This window comes from Bombyx mandarina, chromosome 19 (genome assembly GCF_030267445.1).
Source record: "Bombyx mandarina strain Sakado chromosome 19, ASM3026744v2".
Classification (NCBI taxonomy): domain Eukaryota; kingdom Metazoa; phylum Arthropoda; class Insecta; order Lepidoptera; family Bombycidae; genus Bombyx; species Bombyx mandarina.
In genome coordinates, this window is record NC_143225.1 from 1,394,018 (window position 1) to 1,415,658 (window position 21,641).

At 39.7% G+C, this 21,641-nt stretch overlaps 1 protein-coding gene across 3 annotated transcripts in view; it reads right to left on the reverse strand.

Moving 5' to 3' along the window:
- The window catches only part of LOC114249492 (zwei Ig domain protein zig-8-like), a 241,753-nt gene that overhangs the window by 14,928 nt on the left and 205,184 nt on the right, over nucleotides 1–21,641 (reverse strand). For all 3 annotated transcript variants that reach the window (XM_089735202.1, XM_089735203.1, XM_089735201.1), the window contains 4 exons: nucleotides 19,313–19,491; nucleotides 9,302–9,418; nucleotides 7,733–7,826; nucleotides 6,373–6,500 (listed from right to left, as the gene is read on the reverse strand). In XM_089735202.1, the coding sequence (XP_089591328.1) occupies nucleotides 6,373–6,500; nucleotides 7,733–7,826; nucleotides 9,302–9,418; nucleotides 19,313–19,491 (518 nt within the window). The remainder of the gene's footprint in view (nucleotides 1–6,372; nucleotides 6,501–7,732; nucleotides 7,827–9,301; nucleotides 9,419–19,312; nucleotides 19,492–21,641) is intronic.

The window sequence follows — 21,641 nt, forward strand, 5'->3', positions numbered from 1 at the left end:
GTCATATAATTGGAAACGAATACACCCTGGGAATCTTACTTAATATAGAAGTTTGAAAGTATTAAACTGAATGTCCAACATTTATAGTTTATTATTGGTTCTACCAAATCCCTAACCATGGTAACGCCAGCATTATTTAGCATCAAATGTTTTAAAATAATCGATTTTAACAAAATTAAAAGACGGCTCTGGAACCATGTACCCATTTTCTTTGAAGTCAGTGAAAAATGTCTGGCTCTCTATCGTGCGTAGCGACACGCATGAAGAGTTCTTAACAAGCGCTTTCTACAGATGTTCCCAGTTGTTTCAATTACAGAGTTTCGTTCAATAAAGGGACTGGTTGTAGATTTATCCATTCGCTCTTCCGGCTGTCAGTTTTGTCGTCGAGCTTTGGGGAATGTTTGAATTTGCGGTGAGTAGCGTAAGTGAGGAAGTGAAAAAGCTTTTCTTTTTTTTATATATAGACGGATTCAGCTCGCAATTTGTCCAGCATTAAGTGGTAATATGTACAGCACAATGTAAATATGTTCACCCAACTTAACATTTCAGTTCACAGTCTTAGTTCTATTTTGCTATCCTACCATTAAAACGAAATCATCTAATTGGTTCGCAAAGATTGGCCCAAGGATATGATAGTATTATTAGTTCTAAACTAAAATCTTAGTGATATAAATATCCCTTCAACTGAACAAAACATCAATAACATGCTAATCAAACAAAGAAGTTATTTCTCACAAAGTTGATGATTAATGACTTTTTTACGACACCACAAAACTAAAAAGACAAAAAGGTGAGGACTGACTCAACTCGTTAATAATTTGGATAGTTTTATTTGTTCAACAGTCGTCGTATCTTCAAACTGAATGCATAATTCACTGACTTCGGTAACTTCACTGTTTGGAAACTCCTTACCGAGTCGTCATTCGGACGGTATAAATTGAGTTTGGCTGCTAGGTCAATGGAGTTAGATGAGATGAAAATAGGGTATTTGTTTTTTAGCGATCACCAAACAGATTTTTGTTAACGTTATCTAAAATAGGGTTGTTTTATATTTTTTATTATTTTAAACTTTTTTACTGGTAGTAGGACCTCTTGTGAGTCCGCGCGGGTAGGTACAACCACCCTGCCTATTTCTGCCGTGAAGCAGTAATGCGTTTCGGTTTGAAGGGTGGGGCAGCCGTTGTAACTATACTGAGATATTAGAACTTAAATCTCAAGGTGGTGGCGCATTTACGTTGTAGATGTCCATGGGCTCGAGTAACCACTTAACACCAGATGGGCTGTGAGCTCGTCCACCCATCTAAGCAATAAAAAAATAATTATGAATTAATAATGAATGCTGGATTAGGCATGGGATAATTTTTTGAGACTCCACATAAGCTCTATCTTTTTTTTACGGCATTGAAGTAACAACAAGTCATAAAATCAACATTAACCTGATAAATCACAATACTGCATTTTTAACTGTCATACTTGATTAACAAAATAAAAACGATTCTGAAAACAATATGTCTTAAGCACTTAAACCAAAGCAACTAATCACATTTGGTCATGTCCAAACGTCAGTAGAGACCACAGACAAACAGAATCGTATTTACGATGGCTATATTTAGAAGGCAATTTTGTATTGGCATCGAGTCAAATTTGTAAGTTTTCCTTTCGTGCAGAATTGGTCGTGAAATTTTCCATGGAAAAGGACGCGTGTCGCCAAATTTTCCACGAATGTGACTATGCAATCTGACGCAAACAGTGCACGATTGCCAGTTATAGTGATTCGAGTAGGGATGGGATATGCATGTATCGATAAAAGAACTTATGAGTGGACAAATAATGTTGAATAAATGTTTAATCATGCATAATGCATACAGTGTGTGTAATGATGTTGAAGGCTAAGATGTGGATAAGACGTGACTGTAAAGTTGCTTAAATTCCGGTGTACCCTACACGTTTCGTAATTCATAATGAATCGAATCATTATTTTTTGTTTCTAATTTTTGTAATACTCTACAATTTTATAGTTTACCAGTTCCGAAATCCGAAGAAGATTCTAGAATCATAGAAAAAATGTACGAAATGAATAACAAAAGTGTAGTACTAGGGAGACGTATTGTGAGTTTGAGTTTTTTTATTGTCCTTGTAGGCAGACGAATATACGGCCCTGATACTGATACCTGATGGTCAGTGGTTACCGTCGCCCATGGACGTCAGTAATGCCACGGGTAGACCCAACCTGCTAACAACTCGGCTAACTCGGTTAGCTTCGTGCTACGATAGAGCCTAGTCGATGGGAGGCGCGTAAACGCCATCACACTTACCAACTGGCCTTCTTGAAGAGTGGTGCCTCCGTCCTAAGAACCGTCATTCGTTTTCGTTTGCTAACGTCAAGAGAAGGTTTCTAAATTGTTCTAAGACAACAAACTTGATTGGTGTACTCAATATTTATCTTAGTTCGATCACCCTATTTGCCCCTACAATGTCTGACGATGGTGTTAATAATTGTGGCTTCTCCGACATATAGATAATAAACACTCAGACCAAGAGTAAATAAACCTGTTCATCACCCGAATGTTGGTGCGATGTGGGAATCGAACCGACGACTCTTGGCGTAACAGTCAGGGTCGTCAACCACTACACCACCGAGTCAGTATATTCATTCTTAATTATCATCATATTGTTTGTTTGAAAATTTGAAATGTTTTTCCACCGTATGTCCCTCAAATCTGTCAGGCGTGCCACGCCGCCATGATATTCTTATATTTCTATCGACTTTACTCCCGGTTCTAATTCAAACGTAGACCGTGAGATGATGAAAACTGGAATGCGCATCCCCAACTAGGTCCTCTCGGAGCTCTCGTTTGGTTTAACGACAGATTTTGAGTATCGCTACGAGCCACATCGTGAAAACATTCAAGTTGATTTATTTTTGACGAAAAACTTTACTTTACTTATGTGATGATGTTCCTGAATTACTCTCTCACTTAGTGTATCAAAAACTTAAGCTTATCTAAATCCTACATACATTATTTTTATTTATTAATTAGATATGAGAACGAGTTCATGGCCCACCTGGTGTTAAGTGGTTACCAAAGCTCATAGACATCTACAACGTAAATGCCGCCACCAACTTTGAGATATGCGTTCTAAGGTCTCAGTTTTTACAGTAAAACGGCTGCCCCACCCTTCAAACTGAAAAGCATTACTGTGTCACGAAAGAAATAGGCAGAGTGGTGGTACTAACTCGTACTGTTGACTCACAAGACGTCCCACCATTAATAAGCAATTTTGCGGTTTTTATTTTTATTACACGATGCTATTCCTTCACTGTGGAAGTCAATCGTGAAAATTTATTAAGTACGTATTTCATTAGAAAAATTCGTGTGTCTTATCCTTTGGGCCACGACGACTTCAAACAAAAACTTTGTTTTACTTGTTCCATTGTTTTACATCTGCAATGCGCATCCTATTTTTTGCCACATACCCTCAGTTTCGGCATTCCCAATCCCGCGGACAGAATGGAAAGCAGTTGACGTCGTCCAAAGCACGTCATTTCGGATCCTCCCGATCCATTAACGGTGCTTTTAGGTACCTCAAGCACCGGTCATCGTTCTCATCGAACCCGTCGCTTGCGACGAAGGGCTCGACGAGTAAATTAACACAGCCCACTGAGTTTCTCGCCGGATCTTCTCAGTGGGTCGCGTTTCCGATCCGGTGGTAGATTCTGCGAAGCACGGCTCTTGCTAAGGTTCGTGTTAGCAACGTCGTCAGGCTTGAGCCCCATGAGCTCACTTACTAGTTAAGGTTACGCTGAAATAGCCTCTCAAGGCTATCAGCATAGGTAGGAAAAAAACATCAATTTCGACAGTAAAAACATTGCCTCGGTTCTTCCCCATGCCATAATATTTTCGTTTCCAAGCGAGTTATCATAATAGTCCCTAATACTATGTAGCAGTGTAGAAACATCTCAGGTATTTCTGATATCGATCAATGACTTACAACCCGAAGCCTACTTTGAATGATAGTAGAAAAACTTCAGCAATTCAAATGGATGCTTACAATTAAAAATACAAATGCGTTTTGATTTTCTTACGGAGACTATTTTAAAAGTCTTTAATAGTAAAGTTATTCGATTTGTTTATTGTATTTTTAAAATCGGTACCAGAACATTAAGATCATTAAGTTGCTTCAAAAGCGATGGAATAAGATTTACGAACGACAAAAGTTGACACCGACATCTGACAAACGATGTCTTCACAGTATCGTCCCTTATTTAGGTCAAGGCTCAGCATTGTGGTTACGTAACCTATTCGAAAGTATCAAACTCGTGGGCTATGCAAAGTAAGCAAGGTAAATATTTACAGAGAAAACTGCCAAGACGAACCCAAAGTTAGGAAAAATCTATCATTTTTTTTTTGAGGATATTTCTGGAGCCTTAGTTAAAAGGTTTGCAAATCGAGTAGGTACAAGTTACATACGAGCAATTTTTAAAGGAACTAGTGGTCCCGCAGTAGTCGAAATTCGACTATAATTAATTGAAATTGTAAGTTTGTACACTATTATGATTCTATTTTCAAAGACCATTACACATCTATAATCACAAATTTCGCCAAGACTACACTATAGAAAAATATTAATAAAGACAAACAATATTTAATCTATTCTCAATTTGACCACAGACGTCAAGAACAAAAGTTTGACAATAAATAGTATGCATGCGTGTGTGCGTATGTAGTGTGTGTAATGTTTTCTTTACTGATTTCATGTATCTTTTATGCATTATTTAAAAAAAATATTAGCATTGTGCACTTCTTCTCTATATTCTCTATAAGTGTGGAAAATTTCATACTCCCTTGTCCGCGCAATTTTCGTAAAAAGGGATACAAAGTTTTTGCTTCACGTATTAATATATAGATATAGAATTGAAATTGGTATTGATAGATATTGTGTTGAAATTAAACCAGAAAATAATTTAAATAGGAGTATTGAGAACACGGTTATTTACTACCATATAGCCTATTCATATGCCATATTGCCTATCGTGTTTTTTTTATGTGTTAGTAAATTGAAATAATTAAATTTTGCTCTATAAACGCAATGTAGTGCAATGTATAAATTAGTAGCATCTAGAGTAAGAAGCTATGAGACTTTTAAACAGTTGCAAAACATGCTTTCATAGATATGAAATTTCTACAATTCCATTCGAAAAACGTGAATCAAAACATATTTCCCGGTTACAAGTATTGGATGTGTCATGGTGTGTCATGTTTTTTTTATTGATTTAATGTATCTTTTATGTATTATTTAAAAAAATATATTAGTATTGTGCACTCCTTCTCTATATTCTCTATAAGTGTGGAAAATTTCAAGCTCCTCCGTCCGCGCAATTTTCTTAAAAAGGGATACAAAGTTTTTCCTTCGCGTATTAATAATTATACAGATGTTATAATGTAATGGCGCTAAGTAAACAAATAGGTTAGAAGAGTAACATCAGTATGATTATAGATTATAATTTTGTTTTGTGTAATAAAACATTGTTGTTTTTATTTTTATATAATCTGGAAAATATCAATGTCAATTATGTTTTAATTGAGGTATTGAGATTAGTTTGTGCTGGCATTGATATTAAAATTTGTGACATTTTAAACGGTATTCAAAAACGAAAATTATTAATACTTCAATGCATAATACTTCTTCAAGATACGTGTAGATAATTGAATATTTTAAGCACTTTCTTTATTTTTCTTAAGAAAACTGACCTGACTGTAAAAATGAATGATGAATTGTCTTCTGTCTGATTAACTTTATTTCAGATCCAATTCTGCTATAATTATATTTCTACTTCCTATAGCCAGAATTACGTGATAGCAATTGAAGTTTTAATCAGATTTGGTTCCTTTAACGACTATTTCAGCATTAGTCTATTTTAGTAGGAACCTTATTTAATTACTGACTTAACCCATCTACAGACAATTCCTTTCAGCTTTTAAGTACTGACTTAAACCATCCACAGATAATTCCTTTCAGCTTTTAAGGCATATTTTTTAGAGCTTTACTCAGCCAAATCAACATAAAATTTTACTAGTTTAGTCGAACTGCCAAACCTTTTTTTTATTGCTTAGATCGGTGGACGAGCTCACAGCCCACCTGGTATTAAGTGGTTACTGGAGCCGATAGACATCTACAACGTAAATGCGCCACCCACCTTGAGATATAAGTTTTAAGGTCTTAGTATAGTTACAACGGCTGCCCCACCCTTCAAACCGAAACGCATTACTGTTTCACGGTAAAAATAGGCAGGGTGGTGGTATCTACCCGTGCGGACTCAAAAGAGGTCCTACCACCTTTTCAAACATAAGGAAAAATATTATCTCTTACCTCTTCTTTATGCGTCCAGCGTATTGCAGGGGGAGGCTCCGGGGAATGCTGCACGACACACGTTAGGTTAATCGTGCTTCCGGTGTTGATGAAGAGCTCTGGTCCACCGAGTATTGTTGTCAGAGGTTCTGTTGAATAGTAGTTAAATTTGGAACTAGGGTTTTAGCCACTTGCATGGGCGAGGTAGACCGATGTCCTGGTTAAAGTGGTTGGTAGGGGCTGGATGAGAAAGGCAAGAGACCGAAGAGAATGGGGTGCTTTCGAAGATACCTACACTCATGTAGGTATCTTCGAACCGTGTCCCGTACCCGTGTCCCGAGTCACGTGTCCCGAGTCACGTGTCCCATGTCCCATACCCGTCTCACGTTCGTACCCGTGTCCACCCAATGCTGAGGCATTGAGGGGTTGAAGAAGATAGGCGAGATGTTGCCAGCTTAATACTTATATTTTACTACTATTTCTCCAATAAAAGCCAATTCCACTGTTCTTAATAAATAAAAAATCGTTTCAATTTGTAAGATACCGTTTGAAGTTTTTAAAATATTTTCATTACGTGTAACATGTTATTGTATCTACATATTTGAAAATTTTGTGAATTAAAGATAAGGTTTACCAAAACAATAAGGTTTTCTAGGCAAATAAGTTGTAATCACGAATTACCTTCACGACGAAGGAACAACATTGTAGGTATAATTAATAAAAAAACAACAACATTTATAGCTTATGTCATTTCTAGTGATAGTCTTTACAGGAAGATGGTATCTTCTTAAGTTGTTGTTGAACCTCAGCCTCAGCCTTGGTCTGAGTACTCGGGTATTACTGTCCTTGTTGTCTTTCTTTTGTTTTTAATTTTTTTCATTATTATTAATAGTATTGTTAAATCTCTATTGATATATTAATGTAATGCATGCTGTGATTGCCTCTAATTAGAGTTGCGGTTATCAATTGCTCTATACATGTCAATGTTATTTTATGTCTTACTGTAAACCCTGTCAGTAATCCTTAGATAAAAAAATAAATAAATAAATAAATTTCTGACACCAAGCAGCCATACGTTCTGGTTTTAAAAGATAAGTCAGTCACGAGCTTTCGGTTTCAATATTATTGTCATCATACACAAACTGATATCATTGAGCTTCGGTATTCAACAACATGTGGATCGTAAGATGTTCAACGTGAGTTTTAGTATATTATTCAACTAGCAAATGCAGTGATAAACCATATATCGTTTTCCAAAATAGGATCATGTTTAGAGCCAAGGTATAAAATCATACACTATCTGTTTCAATAGCCAGTCAAAGGAGACAAATTAAAGTTTTCTTAAAGAAATAAAAGCATAATTCTTAATGACAAATCTTACCAACAACAGATAAAAACATTCTGTGACCAATAGGCGGTGTCGTGCCCACTTGGCACTCATAGATACCAGAGTCTCGACGCTGCGGAAACCTTATCTGCAAGAGAAATAATTATTTTATATGTAGCCATTACGAAATACGAGCGTGAAGCAATTAAGGTCGGTGCAGGCCATTTTAGGAGCAGTCAACTAAATTGCATCAAGTTAAGTGAAATTTTGGCGTGGAGAATTTATCTTTTGAGGGTGGTTTGGTTATTTTAATTACTCTATGGTGCAGCGTATTATACCCACACAAGGGTAAGGTCTTACCTGTTTCTACAGCTATGGAAGCATACGGTCAGGTTTTAAGGGTAGGAAAGCCGTAGGAAAACCAATTGACACTTCGATTGACTCTTGTCTCGTGCATACAAGTTGAGATAACTTTGTGGTCGTCGTGGTCTAACGGATAAGACGTCCGGTGCATTCGTGTTGAAGCGATGCACCGGTGTTCGAATCCCGCAGGCGGGTACCAATTTTTCTAATGAAATACGTACTCAACAAATGTTCACGATTGACTTCCACGGTGAAGGAATAACATCGTGTAATAAAAATGAAACCCGCAAAATTATAATTTGCGTAATTACTGGTGGTAGGACCTCTTGTGAGTCCGCACGGGTAGGTACCACCGCCCCGCCTATTTCTGCCGTGAAGCAGTAATGCGTTTCGGTTTGAAGGGTGGGGCAGCCGTTGTGACTATACTGAGACCTTAGAACTATATCTCAAGGTGTGTGGCGCATTTACGTTGTAGATGTCTATGGGCTCCAGTAACCACTTAACATCAGGTGGGCTGTGAGCTCGTCCACACAGCTAAGCAATAAAAAAAAAATAAAAAAAATAACTATGGGCTTTCGTAACGACTTACGCGACGGCCTGATCTGAACCCCATCAAGTTTCACTTTCAATTTATATCAAGACAAAGCTTATTAGCATCACATTATTTACACGGTGTATATCTTTACAAAAAATTATATTATATGTAATAATGATAATATATTTCAAACAAATAAAAACTATATTAAACAACTTCAAACCAGAATTATCTTTTGTCCTATGACCACCAGAAATACAATTAATAATCCGATTTAGAATAGCCTTGGGATTACTTCACTATCGGTAAGATTTTCAGATTAAGCTAATATGTTTGCGCTCAGCCCATTCTTGCAGCCTTGGGGTCAAGACGCATCTTTACTTTTAACCCTTTGACTGCCACGTACGTCGCCAGTGCCCTACGTGGCGTACTGAAGTAACTATGTTGAATTCTGTTACTAAACTGCATTGCCTAACTTTACCTTATTTTGTTTGTTAATGTATATTTTAGTCTTCTTCGTGCCTTAGGAATAGATTAATTCTTAGTACCCCCGGATTTGTCTTTCCCAGAGTCTAGTAGATTTCTATTCCGGCGCCTTAGTAAGAAGATCGAAGAGAGAAATAGACATAATTACTTCAGTGCGCCACGCAGGGCGCCGACGACCTACACGGCAGTCAAAATGTTAAAGGAAAGTAATAGAACTAAATAGATTTAAAATAGCTCACTTTTAGAATCCAGTCCTCAGTGTGAGGGTTGTGGACGCTGATGAATCTCTGATCTGACGTATACGTCATTCTTCCTGACGTTAGAAGGTGGATATCCCGGTGTCTGATCCATGAGACCTGTCAGAATAAATTTAGTTAAACAAAAAATCATTTGTTATTGTGTTATCATTTGTTTGAGGGACTGTTTATATAAAACGCAGCCATCAATAATTCATGAACTCTGTCAATAAAATTTGCAAATTTTTGGCAAAAAGATGGCCAAAACAGCGATGACCAAGCTCAAACGAATTTGGCAAAATCGCAAAGTCTCTAACGTCACGAAAATGAGACTCGTCGGAACCTTAGTTTTCTCAATTTTTCTCTACGGGGCAGAGTCCTGGACGGTAGGCAGCGGTAGGCAGCGGCTTGGCTCTGCCCTTGGCATTGCTGAAGTCCATGGGCGACGGTAACCACTCACCATCAGGTGGGCCGTATGCTCGTCTGCCTACAATGGCAATAAAAAAAAAATAAAAAACAATTAGGGCATCCGAGCACAAGAAAATAAATGCATTTCAAATGTGGTGCTTGAGACGAATGCTCCGAATTCCGTGGACGGCCAAGAGGACAAATAAATCTATCCTGGATCAGCTTCGCATCCGAGTCAGGCTCTCAACAATCTGTTACCAGAGGATCCTCAGCTACTTCGGTCATATTGCCCGCCGACAGTCAGATAACTTGGACAAAGTGATTGTGACGGGCAAAGTAGAAGGAAAGAGACCCCGCGGCCGATTACCTAGCCGTTGGTGTGATCAAGTAACCGCTCTAACTGGGTTGCCAGTCGCAACCGCCATTCGAGCAGCTGAGGACCGGACGAGATGGAAACAGCTCACGAGACAGGCAACGGTCAAGTTTCAGGGACACGACCTTCAGCAATGAAGAAAGCGACGAAGAAGAAGAATCATAAAATTCAGGAATACTTTTGGATATTATGTTTTTATATTAGAATCTGCAATATTTGTGTAGAGTAGTGTTTAGTCTTGTTGTTGATGCTTTAGTTCATTTATTCAAATTCAAACAGAATAACTAGTAAATCGTTTGCTTCTAAGTTTCAAACTTAACCCAAGACAAAAAGAAAAAAGTTTTAAATGATACTAAATCGAAGGAAAAGAAACGAAAACTGAATTCAATTAGAAGATCTAGAAAGATCCTTGTTTAGTTTGATTGACATAAAGCTATACTTAAAATTCTTTGAAAGTGGAACGAAGACGCACTCCCAACAAAGAACAAGAAAAATCTTAATCAAATCGAACGATAAATTAGAATTCGAGGAGCCGAAATTCATTTCGGTCCAGAATTGTCTGGTCGTAGAACTATTATACGGGGAACTTAATGAGATGAAAATAAAATGAGAGAGAAAATCTAATCAACATTGGAATTTCATTATTACGATTCGCTAAAGCTTCGCAATAAAAATGGTTATTGGAGTTTATAAATTTTTCCAGCGAATTCATGAGGTGTTTATGTATCAGCAGTTTGATTGCTTCGGCATTTTTATGAAGGTAACCAATATTTTTGAACTCATCAATGAGTTTTTGAGTGAGTGAGTCTTTACTCTTACTCTTTACTTAGAACGAGATACCAAGAAGCAGTTTATTAGTTTACTGGATAATAATAAAAAAGACTGGGGAGTGAAGGAGAAGTGATGATCGGTAGAACTATTCATAAATTTAATTTTTGTATTTACATATTATTATTTCGTCATAAACTATGAAGATAAAAATCACATAATTCATGTGTCAGCAACATTAATATGTCGCATATTAACGTTAGTTAGTATACATGGAGTTTGAATAAATGGGCTTATTGTATACACTTAGTGACAATCATAACTGGACTGGTTTTGGCTTGTAACATAACAATAACTAATATGAATTTAAAACATGCAATAAGTGTCAGGGGCGGTCTAGTTCTAAAAATCGATAGCTTTCCGATAACCACGCATGGAATATAAATCACCTCAATAATTTCAATAGTAATAAATGTTCTGAAAGTTGAAAGCAATCTAAAAATTATATTTTTTCAATAGAAATGAACAAAAACCGGCCGGATTTATTTATTATTAATATTATTATGTTAGGGGGCGTTGAGAACCATGAGTATATGCCACTTCTCTATCTATTACCGCCATGAAACAATAATGGGTTTCGTTTTAAATGGTGAAGCAGCTGTTGTATCGTAAAAACTAAAACATAGAACTCATGTCTCAAGGTAGATGACCACATTTAAGTTGTGCCTACGTGCATATATCTATGAGCTCCGATAGCCCCTTAAGACCTGGTAACCTTAAGCTCATCAACCTAAATAGGCAAGCAATAAATATTATGTATTACGCAATAAATAAAAATTGCGCCGTTACTGGATTGATAGGTATGGTAATATTTCTACCAGTTACTTAAACTCACGAGTAACCCAGCGAAACTGCGTGATCTATTGACATCGAACATAGCAAATGAACATTCCGCGAAAAACTCTTGACGGAAACCAATAAAAATCGGTACACAAACAATACTTAAAGTAGATCATCCAACACCTTTATAAGGTATGAAGTACCGACTTTAAATGGACATGTGATGCGTAGATAGAAGATACAAGTGTCACTAGGCGATGTATGGAAATGGTGGTGTAAGGTAGAGGGGGAAGAGATCGATCGAAGAAGACATGGATGAGTGTGTGAATGACGTTAAGAGAGAGAGAGAGGAGTGGTTGTTGAGATGACGGCTGATAGAAGAGAATGGAATAGAAGAATTCGCTGTGCTGACCCCACCTAGGGAATAAGATGGAGAATAAAAAGAAGAAGAAATACCGACTTTAAAAGTATCAAATTTCTCGAACTTCGTCTACAAAAATCAAAATACCAAATATCACGGAGAGAAAAAATTAGACTACAATCCATCTCCCCGAAGTAAGAAATGGGGAAAGCGTTTTAAAGATATTTTAATGCTTCGTCGTCGAATGTAAATGTGGGGAAAAATACGTTCCATAACCGAGATTAGACGATAAGGGGCTTTGCTTGGCGCGCCGCAAAATTTATCTTAATTTCGCCGAGTTTTTATGGTTCTTTCGGGAGTCATAAATACATTCAGTCTGACGAGCTGATGCATTCCACCAGATCGTCTTAACGATCCAGACGGGCACTCGTTTTAGAGAATGGATATAATTTAGTAACGGTCATTTGGCTGATTAGAAGAATTTTGGGGTTCTCCGTTTTGAGTTTATTGACCTGAACGTATGTTTCAAAGTCCGTGAGCTGTCCTTAGGTTTAGTTAGTCCTTAGGTATTATCTATACTTCTATACTTAATATTATAAAGAGAAAATATTTGTTTGTTTGTTTGTATTGAATAGGCTCCGAAACTACTGAACCGATTTGAAAAATTCTTTCACTGTTTGGAAGTTACACTATTCCCGAGTAACATAGGCTATAATCTTTTTTGAAAAAAAATAGGGATTCTTACTAAAACTCCAATAATGTAACCCAAGGTGTAAAAAAACTAAAATTTTTTTTTTTTTTTGTCAGGAGGAAATCGCCGGACTCCCGCCCTCCACTGGGGATGGAGGGTGGGGCATGGAGTCGGAGTCGAACCGACTAAAACCTCCTGTCGCTCAACAACCAACGTCCAACCCTCGCATGAGACAGAACTCATGAAAAGGCAAGGGGAGGAGAGTGAAGCGTTTAGTGCGGAGCACATCTCTCCCATCACCCTCCCCCTCGGGACGCCGGGCCAGCGATCGTCGGCGCCACGACCACCAGCCCTCTCGGTCGGCAGGCTGTCCGAAGCCCGCCTAGATGGCGCCGGTTTGAATTGGTTATCCTACGAAATACCCCGCTGGGTCAGAACCAGCGTGGGTCGAGGATAGCCGGCCTTCCATCACCCGGATGCTCTTGCGTAAAACGCGTGCAGAGCAGCTTGCACGTCGTCTTCTTAGGCCCCCTTCCCCCGGGCCCCAGACCGACATATGAGGGGGACCCGAAACACTTAGAGGGCCAGGGCTAGGGCGAGATCCGCCTCCCTGGCCCCCGCTCGACGGCGGCGGGCTTGTGCGTCTCTCACGCGCCCCGCCGCCTCCTTCTGCGAGATGGTGCACTCGCAGAAGTCGAGCATCGCCTTCCACGACTCGTCGCTGCCGAGCATCGATGCCACAACACTCGGCAACGACAAGTCGTTTCCTATTTTTGCGACGAGGACACGGCGCCACCCCTCCCATGCGGGGCAGGCAACGAGCGTGTGCTCCGCCGTGTCCAAGTCGCAACCACAATGGTAACACTCTGCCGTCGGCTCGGCTCCGATCCGGTGCAGGAACTCACCGAAGCAACCATGCCCAGTGAGCACCTGCGTGAGCCGGAAAGTGAGGCGTCCTCTGTCACGATTCACCCAATCCACAAGAATCGGGCGAATCGCCTCGACGGTCCTACGACCAGCCGAAGGATCGGCCAGCCGCCTGGACCATGCCTCCAGCACGGACCGCCGAGATTGGGCCCTCCGCGTTCTGACCACACTGGGGCTGGGACGCGCCACGCCCCGGGCACGAAGGTTAGCTCGCCACTGATAGTCAGCGGCGAGCGCCTCCGCCTCAAGGACCCAAGGCGGCGTCCCAGCCAGTACACACGCCGCCTCAAAAGAGATGGTGCGATAACCACGGATGACCCTGACCGCGATGGTGCGTTGCGGCCGTTGCAGCAACTTCGCTACCCCCACGGCCAGGGACTGGCCCCACACGGGTGCCCCGTATAGGGCCATTGATCGCACCACCCCCGTATAGAGACGGCGCGTCACCTGGTCAGGCCCCCCGACGTTGGGCAGAAGCCGGCTTAACGCGCCGGCCACCCCCAACAAACGAGGGACCAGGTGCTGAAAGTGAGCACGGAAGGTCCAACGACTGTCCAGAATGAGGCCGAGGTACTTTAACTGCACCCCGACCCCGATCCGGACGCCTCCAACCACGATATGGGCATCGACAGGTGGCACTCTCCGGGGCCTGTGGAACCACATGGCCTCGGATTTACTGAGCGCCACGTCGAGGCCCAATCTCCTGATTTTGCCGACGACATGCGCTACCCCAGCGGTGGCAAGACGAGCAGACTCAGTAAAGTTCCCTCCCGGGCCACGACCAGCGTGTCGTCTGCGTAACATATTACGCTTAGGCCCGGGAGGAGGGCACCCCTCAGCACCCAGTCATACCTGATATTCCACAAAAGAGGGCCGAGTACCGACCCCTGTGGAACACCGCGCATGACCGGGAACCGATGTACGACCCCACCGTGTCCGGTACACGTGACCGATCTGTCCTCCAAGTAGGAGCCGACCAGCCGGCGAAGGTAGAGGGGCACTCCGTGTCTTTCCAGCGCCCCCCCTATCACGGACCAGGGCAGGGTGTTAAACGCATTGGCGATGTCGAGCGACACCGCCAAGGCCACCCCACCCCCACAGACGGCCTCCTCCGAGAGGGCCCGCACGCGAAGGATCGCGTCCACAAATAAAAACTACATACAATATTCTTTACACCCCGTGCCCTGCGAAAACTATTGATGATAGAATAAAATAATGTACTACGACTTTGTAGAACACATTATTATTTACAAAAAGTGTCGCGACAGCATATATTTAACTATTATAGTTATGCCGCAATAAGTGTTCTTTTAATTTAAAAAATAAAACAACGTCGTTGAAATTTTTGCTAAAGTTCCGAGCGAAGCCGGAGCAGGCCGCTAGTTATAAATATGAATACAGTTTAAGTACGATATTTAATACACAATTTAGAATGTTTTAATTTTAATGGAACAATTTATCAAATTTCTACAAAATATAGGCTTCCGTATAATTTAATTTTTATATCTATTGACTAGTCTAGCCTAGCCCTTCGTAGTGTGCAATACTAGCACATCCATGTTGCACTCAGGCGTCTTCGTATTTTAATATAATTAGTAGGTATCATCTAGTTTCCTGTTCATATTATAATACTGTACACTACCAAAACATTCTAAGCATTTACAAAATAGTGTGTTTGACTTATTTATTTTGAATACAAATTTCCCTTTAGTAGAAGAGTAAATAACAAACCATATATGTAATAAATATTAGTATTAAAAAAATACTGCATTTTTTTAAATACTAATACATAATAATCTATACTAATATTATAAAGAGGAAAGATTTGTTTCTTTGTTTGTATTGAATGGGCTCCGAAACTACTGAACTGATTTGAAAAATTCTTTCACCGTTTGAAAGCTACACTATTCACGAGTGATATAGGCTTTCTTTTTGAAAAAAATAGGGATCCTTACTATAACTCCAATAATGTAACCCAAGGTGTAAAAAAAATTACCTAAAATACTCTTTACACCGCGCGCTCTGCGAAAACTATTGATTATAGAATAAAATAATGTACTACGACTTTGTAGAGCACATTATTATTTACAAAAAGTGTCGGGACAGCATATTTCTAACTATTATAATTATGCCGCAATAAGTGTTCTTTTATCAAAAAAAATAAAACAACGTCAAGTATCGTTGAAATTTTTGTTAAAGACCCGAGCGAAGCCGGAGCTGACCGCTTGTATATTATAAATATGAAGGTGTGTATTATTGTTTGTTCTTCTTTCATGTCGAAATGAAGAAACGGATTGCTATGATCTTTTAAAAATAATAGCTTTAGGCTTTAACACTACCTCTTATGCTGAAAAAAAAATCTCATTCCCACGGGAAACTGTTACTAATTACAAATATACATATTATTATATTATGTACATATTTTGAATAATTTTACGTGACTCTTTAGAAGAATACAAATGTACATTTTTCTTGACCACCGACGCCTACGACCACGAACTGTAGTGTATTAATGTGTTCGAATAGCTCTTACAAACTGGTGGTAAGTCGTGGTGGTCAGCCCATAAGGATAAGTACTACCACCATGGCTATTTCTGCTGCGAAGCAACGCGTTTCGGTTTGAAGGGTGGTACAGTCGTCATACTATTGAGACTCAGACCGTTCGCGGCATTATTATTTTTTTATTGATAGATGAGTGGACAAGCTCACAGCCCACCTGGTGTTAAGTGGTTACTGGAGCCCATAGACATTTACGACGTAAATGCGCCACCCACCTTGAGATATAAGTTCTAAGGTCTCAAGTATAGTTACAACGGCTGCCCCACCCTTCAAACCGAAACGCATTACTGCTTCACGGCAGAAATAGGCAGGGTGGTGGTACCTACCCGCGCGGACTCACAAGAGGTCCTACCACCAGTAATTACGCAAATTATAATTTTGCGGGTTTCATTTTTATTACACGATGTTATTCCTTCACCGTGGAAGTCAATCGTGAACATTTTTTGAGTACGTATTTTATTAGAAATATTGGTACCCGCCTGAGATTCGAACACCGGCGCATCGCTCAACACGAATGCATCGGACGTCTTATCCGTTAGGCCACGACGACTTAATTAACATTAATGTTATTTATTATGTCTATAATAATATAAACATTGTCAACCACTTAATAACAAATGGATCGCGAGCTCAAACACACGTCTAGGCAATGAAAAAAATAATCCATCAGCAGGCTTTTCTAGGAAACCGATAAACTAATAGAGAAAATATTACACGCAGGAAGAAACTTCGGAATATTCCGATAGCAAAGTTACGACGGGATGCGGTGTAAATAATGTATTTTGTAAGGCTTATCAGTAATATGATGTTTCTACGCGTGGGATCCACGGGACCCTAATAAAAATGGTATGGTGTATCGTTTGAAACTAGCCGTTTGGATCCAAGCTCTCGACAAACTTAATGCGATGAGACCTAAACTTATTTCAAAATTTTTGCTTTTGATTCATGAAACTAATGTTTTAGAGGACTGCTAGTATGGGAGCACGGTTAGATTCCTTTTTTTGCAAATTTGAGTTTTGTTTTCCTTAAAAAAAATAAGTTGATTCTGCAGAAATAAACAAACATATTAATGATTTTTCTGTATTTATGTTAATGTCGATACTGCCATTGTAAATGTTCCGTTTACTGTCCCACTCCCCACCGCTGAATAGAATCTTTACCACCGTTAACATATCCCTAAAGTCACTTGCATTTCCAAATATAATTTTTACCACGATGTATCCTTGACCTAATCAAACCATTCATTCATTAGTTACCAGTAGTCAGTTAGTTAGCAGAAGCCACCGTACAATCCAGAATTGGAAGAGTGAGTTAGATTAAGTGCATACCAGACCCCATACGTAAACGCTACTCAAGTATTGGGTCTGGTATGCACAGAATCTAATAGGAAAGCACAATTGCTTTGCAGCTGAAGTAGACAATGTAGTCACTTTTTTTTATTTCCTTGGTAGGCAAACGAGCATACGCAAAATTAGGATTTGCGTAATTACTTGTGGTAGGACCACTTGTGAGTCCGCGCGGTTAGGTACCATCGCCCCGCCTATTTCTGCCGTGAAGCAGTAATGCGTTTCGGTCTGAAGGGTATTTTTTTTTATTGCTTAGATAGATGGACGAGCTCACAGCCCACCTGGTGTTAAGTGGTTACTGGAGCCCATAGACATCTACAACGTAAATGCGCCACCCACCTCAGGTAGGGCAGCCGTTGTAACTATACTGAGATCTTAGAACTTATATCTCAAGGTGAATAATATATAATAATATAAAATAATATAAAATATAAAAATATAATATGTGAATAATATAAAATATCAAGGTACAATTGAAACTTCAATTATATCAATGAGTGCTAGCTAGCGTTCTTGCTGCTATCTCTGTGGACTCCAGTAACTGCTATACATCAGGTAAGCCGTGAACTGGTAGATCCTTAAACGCATAAAAAAAATCATAACAATATATGTAAACAGTTTGTTCCTAGTAACTTGCTCAAGGGCCACTCACGTAAGAAACCAATTACCCGCGTAATTTGTTTGGTTTTGTTCTCTAACGAAGCTAATGCAAAAACAATTGTATTCTAATATCGCTTAGGTCGAGTCTTCCGTAAATTTTAGTTCCTTTAATTCGGAACCATTTTATTATTACGTGTGGTTAACAATAGGCGTGTTTGTAGGGTGATTATTTTCTTTAATTAAAAACACGTTGTTATTACGTAGTTGTGGTAGCATGGTGGAAATGTTCACGCCAGTTTTTCCTGCAGTAAATACCGAGGAAGCACGTGAACAGTCCATGGAAATTCTGGACACTCATTATAATCATCATCATCGGCCTATAGCTGTCCACTGCTATTGCATAGGCCTCTCTAATTGCAAGCACTGACCACGACCCTCGACTTCTCTCATCCAGCTCTTGCCAGCCACCCTGCATCGATCGTGACTCCACCAAACCTGAGACCACCCTCCCACCCTTCACTACGGCCTCCACTCAAGAACACGTGTACTCCAGCAGCTATCGGTTCTCCGACTAATATGGTCAGCCCAATGTCACTTACGAATCTGCTCTGCTACAGTTGGACTGTCGGACGACCATGAGATGTGGAAGCTCTAGTTTCTAGTACAGCTAGTTAACAAAACGTAATGTATTGTCAATACTGCGCCATCTCACTTCTTCGCCTCTTTCAGATTCGGCTCATGGGATTCGCTTGAGCTACGTGAGGATTTGAAATTTTGTTCGTGCTACCCACAATACCACTCCACCTCATTGCCGAAGGATATTACTGGACGATAATCCAGTTAACGTCCTGTAATATCCTTCTGATAAAGAAAAGTGGACGTAGCCATAAAAGGCACTCGAAGAGTGAGGCCGTTTTTGCTTTATTGAAAGTCCTTTAAGCTTGCGTTTTCTTTATTAAAGTCAAAACTCCATCAAGCGTGCGTGCCTGGTCATTTGTTAGAATATGCTAAATGATCTGGCGATACCAAGAACCTGCTTGCTGTCTGCAATAATGATCTTACCACATTTGAAGTGAGCTATTTCTCAACGATCTACAACTACTGAAAAGGGAAGTTGCTGTAATCAAAAAGTAGTTCTTACCGTTCTATTCCCCAAATCGTGAACTCTGCAGTTCAGCTGTGCTGTCTTCCCTACAAGCGCTGTCACGTTTTTCGAGTGGGCGACGTCGAATCTAGGACCTCGTGGTGTCAGACCAAGGTCCACGTCTGTGTACTCCAGCTCAGGTACCCCATTCGTGCCTAAGCCGTTATCCGTGCAACCTGAGGGAGGAAACAAGACGTTCAGTGAATTTATGAGTTTGAAAAAAACCTTGATAGGTTTTACGCAATTTTCAGATAAACGACTAAACTAATTTGGGAGAAATTGGACAACAAGTAACTAACGCAACGAATGAACAAATTGCAGGTCTTGTTAAATTTCCGCATTTACTGAATTCGTTATTATCCACCGGTTGGTGTCATCACTATCTTATCATTCAAAAAGCAGGGTTACCAATGCACGAAGGCTAAGCATAAACTGCACTTCCAGACAAAAATTAACCATTACTTAAAAATTAACAACGGAATTAAACTGTAATTCTCAGAAGCGTGATGCATAGGTCGTGACCGGGCCGGTTGCGGTTGAGCAAACCTTTGTGAGTTAACTAAGTGGATAGTTAATGATTCGAGACTACCGGTTAACCGTTCTGGTGGGTTTAATTACCAACTATTAGGGTACGGAAATTCTGAATCTGAAGTCTGATAAATAAATAAGTGGAGCTTTCGAAAACTAATCCCTAAGCTATTATAAATAGGTGTTGGAGCTTAAAGTGTCGGAATTTTTGAGTTTGAAATGTATTTTACTCTGCTTTATCCATTTCTTTTAAGGTAACTTTGTTAGTATCTCGTCATCAATGTTTCAATAGAGCAGAACTCACTTTACTGCCGAAATTATGCTAAGAAAGAAATGCTTTTGCATGGTAGGTGTTGCAAAGATTTTCTCATTTTAAATACGGGTCACTTACCTAAGCAAAATTTCATGTTACATTGCAAGAGAAAATAACATGTAGTCTCAGGAAATGCTTTGTAGATAAATGTAGTGGCTGTACACAGAAAGTATGAACTCTATTTCGATGTAAGATCTGAAACTACCCCGGTACTGTCCAACGTGTGTACATAATGCAGAGAAAATTCTGTTGAATCTTTTGTGAATTTAACGGAAAAACTCTGTTATTGTTAATCTATAGACTAACTGATGAACCACGCCCAATGAGTTTCTCGCCGATTCTTCTCAACAGGTCGCGTTTCCAATCCGGTGGTATATTTTGCGAAGGACTGCTCTTTCTAAGGTCAGTGTTAGCAACATTTCTGGTTTGAGCCCCGAGAGCTCACCTACGCGCTAGGGTAAAGCTGAAATAGCCTCTCAAGACTATCAGCTCAGATAGGAAAAAAAAGATGAACCACATATTGATGTTACCGCACCAAACACAGGGGTTACTCTACGTCATAGAAACCACAAATTAAAAGTCACCCACGTGTAGATATGACGCCGAAGTCCGATGTATCGGAACCCTATGGATTACTGGTTATTAAATGGATGCTGAAGCCAATTATCAGTACAATATGCCTACCTCCCACCCGTGAGATTTGAAGTCTATATCTCAATTGAATAGTGATAAACCAACCAAATTATATTTTTGACGGGTTTGACTTTTATTACACGGTGATATTTCTTCATCGTGGAAGGTATTCGTGAAGATGAGTTCAGTACAGTTTTATAAGAAATTTATACTGCCTGGGTTATTACTGTCACTGTCGTATTGTTTGATAGACCACGCCATCTTATCCTGTAGAGCACGACTACTTTTAACCCATCAATTTTGTGGTATTTGTCTTCATTGAACTTTTTTTTTATGAGAGACGCGAGCATTCAATCCACTTCATAATGTAGTCAGTGGCTAGCAATGCCAGGGATACAGCCATTGCTTATTTTGTAGTGGAAATCATTTGTAGGAAATTCATATATATGCTTATAAAATGATTATTTTGAAATAAGCTGCATGCACCAGAATCAACCTTGTTGACTACAAAAGAGCTGGAGTTTTTTTTGCTTAAATGGGTGGAAGAACTCACGGCCCACCTGGTCTTAAATGGTTACCAAATCCCATAGACATCTATAGCGTAAATTCCCGCCACCCACCTCGAGACATGAGTTCTAAGGTCTCACTTCCTGCCCCTCGCCTTTTGAACCAAAACGCATTAATTACTGCTTCACGGCAGAAATAGGCAGGGTCATTGTACCTACCCGTGCGGGCTCACAAGACGTCCTACCACTAGTAACCAATCAGCAATGAACTCTTCACTTGATACTTCGTTTCAAGATATTGTAACGTGGAACAACTAGATCTACAATTAAATAAAAAAATACATTA